This window comes from Erithacus rubecula (assembly GCF_903797595.1).
Source record: "Erithacus rubecula genome assembly, chromosome: 24".
NCBI lineage: Eukaryota > Metazoa > Chordata > Aves > Passeriformes > Muscicapidae > Erithacus > Erithacus rubecula.
The window spans coordinates 974,677-985,183 of record NC_136676.1 but is presented as its reverse complement, the minus strand read 5'-3'; the positions used below and the strand labels follow the sequence as shown (position 1 = coordinate 985,183).

Sequence of the window (10,507 nt, the reverse complement as noted above, 5' to 3'; positions counted from 1 at the left end):
GGCGGCGCCTCTCTGCCCTCGGGAGCTGGGGATTAGGTCAGGAAATGAGGCACAGGCAGAGGTAAGAGGTTTCCTGAAGTCTGCGGTTGTTAACCCAGCCTTCCCGAGCCGGGAAAATCCCTCCACGCTCAGAGCCCTCGCAGAGTTTTGCCCGTTCTTGACGGGTTTCAAAGCAGAAGTACCAGGGAGCCCTTTCCCCTTGGAATTTCCGCTGCGCTCCGGGGTGTTTGGCTTGGATGGGTCGAGAAGGTGTTCCCAGCTCCGGGGGGATCCTAAAGTTCATTTAATTATTGACAGACAGCTTTTGCCCCTGGATGGAGGTGAACAGGGCTGGGGCAATGCTGCAGTTGGGGCCGGTAGAAGGAAGCTCGGTGGGAGCAGCCGAGTTGGTTTGGGGGTGCTTTGGGTGATTTTATCCATTCTTCAGCCTGGGAACTGAGGTGGTTTTATCCATCCTTCAGCCTGGAAAACCAGAGGAGAGGAGGTGGGAGCACCATCCAGCCCCATCTGCCTCTCATCCTGCTCTGAAAAATCCCTTTTTTCCTGCGTTTTGAAGCTCTCAGACCCTGTCCTGGTGCTCAGCACTCGGCACAACCCAGCGTGGGCTGCTCGGAATCCAGTCCCATGGGAGAAAATCTCTGCTCACCCGCATTCCCATCTCCAGAGACCTCCTCCCTCCATCCCAGCGCCCTCCCTCCGCTCCTTTCCTAGGTTTTCACCCCAAATCTGCAGGATATGCCCCCCAGCTCTGGCTCTGTGTGCGTTCCGAGCTCGGGGGTTTGGGATCATCTCAATCCCGCCGGATCCTCCTGAACTCGCCAGGAGCAGGGAAAGGGGCCCCGCGCCGGCCCCGGGGGCTGCAGAGCCTCCGGCAGCCCCGGCCCGGCTGGGAAAAGAGGGTTTTGGGAGATTTGGGGGATATGGGGGATTTGGGTCCTTATCCCGCTCCATCCCGGGATAAATCCCCCGCGGGGCTACAGCATCCTCTCTGCAGTGGGGGATCGGGATCCACCCCTGGATCGGGAATGGTGCTGTGTTCCCAGGATCCCAGATTTTTGGGGTACAGTGATTTTTTTTCCAAGCGCTGACAGAATTATTTTTTCTGAGGTGCCAGAAAAATCCCCTGAGCTGCTTCCTCCATCCCTCCCTCCCTGCAGCCCCGCAAACCCGCTCAGTGCGGGATCCTCCCCCCTCCCCGCTTTTCCATGGATTCAAAACTCATCCCACCAGGGAAAAAAACCAATAAAACAACAATGCACCCCGTCCCCGGCGGGCCTGGCAGGGGCGCGTTCTCCGGGTGATTATTTGTGGTTATTTGTGGTTTTTCCCGGTTTTCCCCCTCCCAGGCAGCGCGGGAGGAGGAAGGGGCTGGCTCAGGTGTGGCTTTAGGACCCAGCGGATCCCCCGTGCTGGAGGTAGGAGGTTTTTCGGGTTTATTGTTTTTTTTTACTCTCATTTCAAGAGTTTTGGGAAGCAGAGAGAGGAGACCGAGGCTGTGGGCGAGGGCAGAGCCGGCACTCACTGGTAAGGACCAGACGAGGGAAACCCCCCCAGTTCCCAGGAATTCCGGGACCCCCCCCCTGCAGCAAACGGGGCTGAGCTCCCATTTTGGGGGCTTTGTGAAATCACCTTAAAAACTCCATCGGCTGGGAGCTTCGGAAAGATGTTTTCAACTTTTTAACCTCACAAAGCCAAACCCCCTTGATTTTTGGGGTGCTGGAGGAGCCGGGGGGGAGGGGGCCCTTCTTTGAGGCCTGACAGTTGTTGGAGATTTTTAACCACTTCCAAAAAGTCTAAAAATACTCCAAAGCCTGGAGGAAGCCGTGGGTTTGTTGGTTGGGGGGGGTTTTGGGTGCTTTTTTTTTTTGTTTGTTTTTCATCCTGGGAAGAGATTGTAGAAAAGGGATCTTTTATTCTGATTTATTTGGGGGATGGGCCCCTGAGGAAAAGGTGATGTGTGAAAATGGGGATGGGGGCACTGAATTCTTTACCTGTGGTTTGGAGCCACAAAAATTTGAATCCTTTAAAATTCCCTTTGTTCTCCACTCTTTGGCAACAGGAGAGGTTAAAAAAAAAAAAAAAAAAAAAAAAAAAAAAAAAAAAAAAAAAAAAAAAGAGAGAGAGAAAGAAAAGAAAGAAAAAAAAGAAAAAGCTGAAGGAGGGGGGAAAGGCTGGGGGAAGAAGGTGGGGTTTAGCAGAATGAAAGGGACTGTGGTGTTCTTTCTGCGGGGTTGATTGTTCCCAGATGTGCAGTTGCAAAAACATCTGGCGCGGTCGGAGCCGCCGGACCCCTGCACGGAGGGAGCGGAGCCTGGAGAAGGGAAGGGAAGGGGAAGCACGGGGCCCTCCGAGCGGGGCAGGACGGGGGTGGGAGCGGCTTCATCCCCTCTTTGGTGGCCGTGGGTGAAGGGGGGACATGTTGGGGACACGGTGGGGACACGGTCGGGACGTCGGCGCCGCTCCGGGGTCTCCGTCGGGAGCAGCCGCTGGCGCCGCCGTCGGGGCAGACGTGACCCGACTGTCCCCGTGCCGCGGCCAAACCCTGCGAGCTCCCGCCAAGGCTTGGGGGAAATTCAGGGAACTGGAGCTCGGGAGAAGCTGAGCAGGCTGGAAACGGGGCTGGCAGGGGGGACACTCTGCAACCGGGTCCTTGGGAGGGTGGGAGGATGGTAAGGGGATGGCTCCAGAGATGGTGTCTGTCTGTCCATCCCTCCATCCATCCATCCATCCATCCATCCATCCATCCATCCATCCATCCATCCATCCCTCAATCCATCCCTCCATCCATCCATCCATCCATCCATCCATCATCCATCCATCATCCATCCATCCATCATCCATCCATCCATCCATCATCCATCATCCATCATCCATCCATCCATCATCCATCCATCCATCCATCATCCATCATCCATCCATCATCCATCCATCATCCATCCATCCATCATCCATCCATCCATCCATCCATCCATCCATCATCCATCCATCCATCCATCCATCCATCATCCATCATCCATCCATCCATCATCCATCCATCATCCATCCATCATCCATCCATCCATCCATCATCCATCCATCATCCATCCATCATCCATCCATCCATCCATCCATCCATCCATCCATCCATCCATCCATCCATCCATCCATCATCCATCTATCCATCCATCATCCATCCATCATCCATCCATCATCTCTCCATCCCATGACTCTTCCAGCCCAGCTCAGTGTGTCTTTGGGGCCTCCTGGGGACAGGACATGTCCCACCACAGACAGCTGGGCTGACACCAGCTTCATGGATTCCCAGATATGGGAAGGGTCAACATCCCCAGTGGCTCCAGTCCTGGGAATGGGGAGATTCCTATGGGATGAGGTGGTGGGGAAGGAGCTTTGTTCAGTGGGGCTGCAGGAGGTGCTCCCTGAGGGTGCTGTGGTGGTGGTGGAGAGGGCCTGGGGACCAGAGGGTGCCACATTCTGGGTGTGGTGCCAGACAAGGTCCCAGGAAGGTGCCTTTAGTGACTTGGGTGGCTGGAAAGTGTAACTTTGGTGATGGAGTGGGATGGGATCCCTGAAGGATCCCACACTCTGGTGTGGGTTGGGATCCCTGGGAGGTGCAGGATGGGCCCCTGGGAGGTGCAGGGTGGATCCCTGGAAGGTGCAGGGTGGATCCCTGGAAGGTGCAGGGTGGATCCCTGAAGGATCCCACACTCTGGTGCGGGTTGGGATCCCTGGGAGGTGCAGGGTGGATCCCTGGAAGGTGCAGGGTGGATCCCTGAAGGATCCCACACTCTGATGCGGGTTGGGATCCCTGGGAGGTGCAGGGTGGATCCCTGGAAGGTGCTGGGTGGATCCCTGAAGGATCCCACACTCTGGTGCGGGTTGGGATTCCTGGGAGGTGCAGGGTGGATCCCTGGAAGGTGCAGGGTGGATCCCTGGAGGATCCCACACTCTGGTGCGGGTTGGGATCCCTGGGAGGTGCAGGGTGGGGCCCTGGGAGGTGCAGGGTGGATCCCTGGAGGATCCGACACTCCAGAGCTGCTGTGGCTGCTCCCCTGACCCTTCCCCGATGCTGTGGGGCTGGAGCTGTGTCCCTCTGGGGTCTGGGCCCAGAAGCTCTCCCAGCACAGGAGGGTTTCCAAAGGGCTCCTCTCAAACCACTTCCCTTGGATTTCAGTGGACTTTTTTGGGGAGAATTTCTCATTTTGCCCCCGATTTTCCCCTGGAGCTGGCAGGAGATGGGGGGAAGGGTGGCCGGCATTCCTGGGCTCCCGGCCTCGGCCCCTCTTCCCACCGGGAACAGCAGGCTTGGAGAACACCTGGAAGCCACCAAAACCCACGGGATTCTTCCCAAAATCCGGGATTTCTCCTCAAATCCCCATCTTCCTTTGGATTTAGGGGAAGCCCAAGCAAATGCAAAAAGGAAAGAAATGTCTGGAAAGGAGCCCCAAAGTTCCACTCCGAGGAGTCTGCCCTCTCCTCCCACAGCCTGGGAGTGATCCTGGCAGTGATCCTGGCAGTGATCCTAGCACCCCAGAAGTGATCCCAACATCCCAGAAGTGATCCTGACATCTGGGAATGATCCCGGGAGCGATCCTGGCACCCTGGGAGTGATCCCGGGAGAGATCCCCCATCCCGGGAGTGTTTCCCCATCCTGGGAATGATCTCCCATCCCGGGAGCGATCCCCCATCCCGGGAGTGATTCCCCTTCCCGGGAGTGATTCCCCCATCCCGGCGTTTCTCCTCCCTGCTCTGCCCGAGGGATATTCCAGGGCTTGGTCCCCCCGAGAACGGGCGGGAAGGCTTTTTGGAGAAATTCCTTATTTTCTGAGGCTTCTCAGGGGGAGGATTTATTTGGAGCCAACTGCCGGGGGCACCTCGGGGGCGGGGGCAGCTGCCCTGCGTGTCCCCTCCCTCTGAATTCCCTGTGCTCCGCATCCAGACTCCTCCGGCTGCATCCCGGCCGCGCTCCCGGCGCGCATTCCAGCAGGATGAGAGCGGCGGAGCTCCTGCTGCTGTGTCTGCCAGGTGAGTGTCCCCGCCCAGGTGACCCCGCCCGTCCCAGACCGCATTTCCCAGCTCTGTTCTCACCGGGTTTCCTTGCTTTGAAACCCCGAGGCACAGCTGGGGGATCCAAACTCTCATTTTCAGGGTCTAACCCCGATTTAGAGACAAAATCCTAATCTTTTTTTGTGTCTCCAAGCTTCATTTTTACTTCCCACAACTTCATTTTAATGTTCCAAACCCTAATTTTTACGACCCAAACCCTCACTTTTATCATCCAAAACATCGTTTTTACATCCCTAGACCTAAGTTCTGGGTCCCAAATCTTCACTTTTGAAGCCCAAAGCTCTGATTCTGTGGTTAAAAACTTCATTTTGTTTGTGCTACAAACCCTCATTTCTAAGTCCCAACCACCATTTTTGAGGTGTAAAGGTTCATCTTAATGCCCAAAAGTTCATTTTTAAGGCCCAAAGTTCGGTTTTGAGAGTCCAAAGCCTCCGATTTAGGGGCCAAAGTTTTGTTTATAGACCCAAATACTCTTTTTTTTTTTTTTTTTTTTTTTTTGGCCCAAAGTCCCATTTTGGGGCACCAAAACCTCCAAAAATAAATGTTTAAGGCACGAAGTGTTAATTTTTGCTACCAAAGCGTTTGAGGGATGATCAGGAGGTGCCACTACTCTCAGTGTTTTTTGTTATTCCCCAAAATTCCCCCAAAATCCCACTTCGGGCTCATCTTTGGGCTTTGAGCTGGGGCCACGAGGCACCGAGCAAGTCCCTCCCGCCGTGGGGACACGGAGGTGGCACAAAACTGGGACAAAATCCAGGAAAATGAGGTTTATAACCCCAAGGGGGGCTGGTAGAGATGGGAGGAAACGAGCAGGGAGGGGTCGGAGCCAGAGCCAGGAAATTTTGGGTGAAACCGGCTGCACACAAAGGCTGGAGGACACATGGAAAGCGTTACCGGGTGAGGGAAGGGGGGCAGGAGCCTCAAACCCCTCAAACCCGGGCTGGCAGCATTCCCAGCCCAGGGATGCTCCTGTCTCCGGGACACAGAGGGATGCTGACCCCCCCTTCCCAGGAATTCCCATCCCTTCAACTCTTCCATGCTGCATTTGGAGCCCTTTTCCCCCCAGATCCACGGCAGGATGAGCCCCAAGGGGATCCAGGGGGTCAGTGGGATCCTCTGGGATCATCTCTGGGATCAGCTGGATGCTGCAGGGATCCCCAGCTGGGGCTGATCCTGCATCCCTGAGCATCCCAGATCCTTTTCCCACTCTGCTGGGGCCGTGTGGCCCTGGGGACGGAGGGCTGGGACTGGGGATGGTGGGAGCAGGAAATTCCAAATCCCAGGTTTGGGGTTCTGTGGGAACCCAGTCTGAGGTGTCTGTGGGAATCCCAAATCCTGGTTTGGGGTGTCTGTGGGAATCTCAGTTTAGGGTGTCCATGGGAATGTTGAATCCCGGGTTGGGGTGTCTATGGGAATCCCAAATCCTGGTTTGGGGTGTCAATGGGAATCCCACATCCCGATCTGGAGTGTCTATGGGAGTGCTGGATCCTCGTTTGGGGTATCTGTGGGAATCCCAAATCCCGGTTTGGGGTGTCTGTGGGGATGCCAAATCCCAGTTTAGGGTTTCTGTGGGGATCTCAAATCTCGGGTTAGGGTGTCTGTGGGGATCCCAAATCCCGGTTTGGGGTGTCTGTGGAATCCCAAATCCCGGTTTGGGGTGTCTGTAGGGATCCCAAATCCCGGTTTGGGGTGTCTGTGGGGATCCCAAATCCCGGTTTGGGGTGTCTGTGGGGATCCCAAATCCTGGTTTGGGGTGTCTGTGGGGATCCCAAATCCCGGTTTGGGGTGTCTGTGGGGATCCCAAATCCCGGTTTGGGGTGTCTGTGGAATCCCAAATCCCGGTTTGGGGTGTCTGTGGGGATCCCAAATCCCGGTTTGGGGTGTCTGTGGGGATCCCAAATCCCGGTTTGGGGTGTCTGTGGGGATCCCAAATCCCGGGGTGGGGTGTCCCTGCCCCCGCTGACTCCCTCCCGTGCCCCGCAGCGCTCCTGGTGCAGGGACAGTTCAGCAGGTTCGAGGGCATCACCTATCCTGAGCCAGCCCAGTACTCCCAGTACGACCAGCAGGCAGGTGAGCACCAGCCCCGGGTTGGACCTGCCCTCGCCCACCTCTCTCCTGCCTCCCTTCCCTTCCCTGCACAAAAACCCAGCTCGGATCCCTCTTTGTGCTACATCCTCTTCCTCCCACCCTCGGAATTCCCAACCTTCCATCTCCTCCCTCTGCTCTCACTGACAAGTCCTTATTGAACCTTTATCCAAGTCTTTATTAAACCTTTATCCAATTATTTTTTGAACCTTTACTCATCTCAAATCCCCACCTGGTGGGAAGTGGCCCAGGCTCATCCCTGGAGTGGCTGGAGGGAGTTTTCCTGAACCCCCACAGAATTCCAGGGATCCCATTTCCTGCTCCTGACCCCCATGGGATGGGTTTTCTCCCTAAACCCTCCCTCAGTCTGTTTTTGTTTTATCCCCAGAAATTCAGGATTACTACGACTACCATGGTGAGTGTTTCCCTAGGGGATGCTGGGGGGAATCAGGATTTTGGGGTGTCCCTGCACTGGGCCTCTCCTTGTAGATGTCACCCCCCGAGCCCCAGAGGAGCAGTTCCGGTTCCAGTCCCAGCAGCAATCCCAGCAGGAAACTGTGCCAGCCCCGACCCCAGGTGGGTGACGATCCCCAGGATGGGTGACAATCCCCCAGGATGGGTGACAATCCCAACTCCCAGTCCCAGGGCTGGGCTCCCCCGTCCCTCTGTCCCCTGTCCCCCTGTCCCCTTTCCCCTGTCCCCCTGTCCCCCTGTTCCCTGTCCCCCTGTCCCCCTGTCCCCTGTCCCTCTGTCCCCCGTCCCCCTGTCCCCTGTCCCCCTGTCCCTCTGTCCCCCGTCCCCCTGTCCCCCTGTCCCCCGTCCCTCTGTCCCCCGTCCCCCTGTCCTCTGTCCCCTGTCCCCTTGTCCCCTTTCCCCTGTCCCCTTGTCCCCTTTGCCCCTGTCCCCCTGTCCCCCTGTCCCCTGTCCCCCTGTCCTCTGTCCCCTGTCCTTTCAGCTGCGCTGCCCGAGACGGAGCCCACGGAGCCGGGGCCGCTCGGTGAGTGCCGATCCCATCCCCGATCCCCGCCCCGGGGCCGCGCTGTGCCCGGGTGGGGACCGCCGGGCGGGGGGAGGCGCTGGCTGAGGAATTCTCGGGAATTCCCGTTTCCCAGACTGCCGGGAGGAGCAGTACCCCTGCACCCGGCTCTACTCCGTGCACAAGCCCTGCAAGCAGTGCCTGAACGAGATCTGCTTCTACAGGTGAGGGAGGGAGGGGAAATGTTCCCTGATCCCTCTGCAGGTTTGGGGAACCCCTCTGCTTTACATCCCCATCCCTTCTATCCCCAAAAAATTCCAGCCTCCGCCGGGTGTACGTCATCAACAAGGAGATCTGCGTCCGCACCGTGTGCGCCCACGAAGAGCTGCTGCGAGGTGAGAGGGGACACCCCGAAAATCGGGAGCATCCAAATCACCGTAATTCTGGGGAGGGAAAATCCCGCTGGACAAAAGGTCCGGAGACCCCGGGGCAGAGCGGGATCGCGCTTTGGGGTGGGGCTGCGCTGGGGGCCTTCCCCCGCTGCTCTCCCGGCGTTTTCCCGGAGCTATCCAGGGACAATCCCTCGCTCCCCGCAGCTGACCTGTGCCGGGACAAGTTCTCCAAGTGCGGGGTGATGGCCACGAGCGGCCTGTGCCAGACCGTGGGCGCGTCCTGCGCCCGCAGCTGCGGCGGCTGCTGAGCCCCGGGAGAGCTCCGGGACCCCGGGACCGCTCCGGGACCCCGGGGCAGCTCCGGGACTCGGCTCCGGGACCCCGGGGCAGCTTCAGGACCCCAGGACCGCTCCGGGACCCCGGGGCAGCTCCGGCACCAGGGTCTGGGATCCTGGGACAGCTCCGGGACCCCGGGACAGCTCCGGGACCCCGGGGCAGCTCCGGGACTCGGCTCCGGGACCCCGGGGCAGCTTCAGGACCCCAGGACCGCTCCGGGACCCGGGTCTGGGACCCTGGGACCGCTCCGGGACCTCGGGGCAGCTTCGGGACCCTGGAACTGCTCCGGGACCCGGGTCTGGGACCCCGGGGCAGCTCCGGGACCCTGGGACCACTCCTGGACCTCTGCGGTGGGACCCCAGGACCCCGCTCCAGGACCCCACTCCAGGACCCCGGCCCCGCTCTGGCCCCGCTCCGGGACCCCATCCCCCCTCCGGGACTCTGGCCCCGCGCCCTGGAGATCCCATGCATGAACGAGCAGCTCCCCGTAATCCCGGGATTTCTCTTTTTTTTTTTTTTTTTTTTTTTCCCACTTTTTTGTGCACATAATGATTAAAACAGGGGGGGTTTATTATTTTTTGTGCCTTTCTCTGTTCTGTGGTGGAGGGGGAGCTCCGGTCCCATTGCGAGAGAGGCTCTGCCACTCCCGGATCCTTCCTCTGGGATTATTCCCAATTTTGGGGTTCCTGGCCCCTTCCTCTGGGATTGTTCTCAATTTAGGGGGAGATTTTGGCGATTTGAACCATTCCCAGCTCTGTGCATAGAGGCTATGATGGTTGGGGGGTTAGAGGGGGTTGGGGTGTGAAATGCTCGATTTTGGGGGATGAGGGGCTCAGTTTGGAGCGGTCCCTATAGGAAGAAGTGCAGTGTGAAAATGATTGGGGTAAGGTCTGTGTCAGTTATGGACAATAAAGGGGTTTGGGGTGGGCTTGGGGCCAGCTTTGGGGTGCTGTCCAATTCCCCTGCAGAAGGTGGATGGGTTGGGGTCTCACAGTGTTAATCCTCTATAGAATGGTTGTAGGGGGGGGTCTCACAGTGTTTAGGGTCCCCTATAAAAAGGGTTGGGGCATGCTGCATGTGGAGGAAGTAGGGTGGGGTGTAGGGCTTGGGGATTTTCTGCAGCTCTGCAGAAAATTGTGTAGGGCAGCTCTAGGATATAAGGTCAGCTCAAATAAAGGGACAGCTCAGGTATGGGGGCAGCTCTGGGATACAGGATGTACCTCTTGTTTGTAGTGTGTGTGTCTCATATACAGTGGGTGTGTCCTGTCTATAGGGTGCAGCCCCTTTTATAGGGTACAGCTCTCATTTCAGGGAATATCTCAGCTATAGGGTCTGTTTCCCCTCTATAGGGTGAATTTCCCCTCTATAGGGTGAATCTCTCCCCAAAGCTTCTCTCTTGTCTATAGGGTGCAGCTTTATTATCATTTATTTATTTATTATGATTCCTTATCCTCTACTCTTCATTGTTATTAATCATTATTATTGGCTTTTGATTATTGTTTCTATTTCTTATTAATTATTCTTGTTATTAATTATTATTTAGGGACCTAATTCAATCCAGCCCATATTTGGGCCTTCCCAAAATGCCAACTTCCCCCCAAAAAAACCCCTCAGAACTCTCAGTTTGGATTTTCCACGTTTATTCCCACTGGGA

At 57.0% G+C, this 10,507-nt stretch overlaps 1 protein-coding gene across 1 annotated transcript; it reads left to right on the top strand.

Annotated features, from left to right (window-relative positions):
• Positions 1-1,115: 1,115 nt before the first annotated feature.
• Positions 1,116-8,908, top strand: MFAP2 (microfibril associated protein 2). Its single transcript, XM_079326358.1, has 9 exons — positions 1,116-1,524; positions 4,937-5,022; positions 7,048-7,134; positions 7,538-7,564; positions 7,639-7,725; positions 8,105-8,146; positions 8,262-8,349; positions 8,447-8,520; positions 8,722-8,908. The coding sequence occupies exons 2-9, from the start codon at positions 4,986-4,988 to the stop codon at positions 8,823-8,825; spliced, it is 546 nt and encodes a 181-aa protein (XP_079182484.1). The 5' UTR covers positions 1,116-1,524; positions 4,937-4,985; the 3' UTR covers positions 8,826-8,908.
• The last annotated feature ends 1,599 nt before the right edge of the window (positions 8,909-10,507 follow it).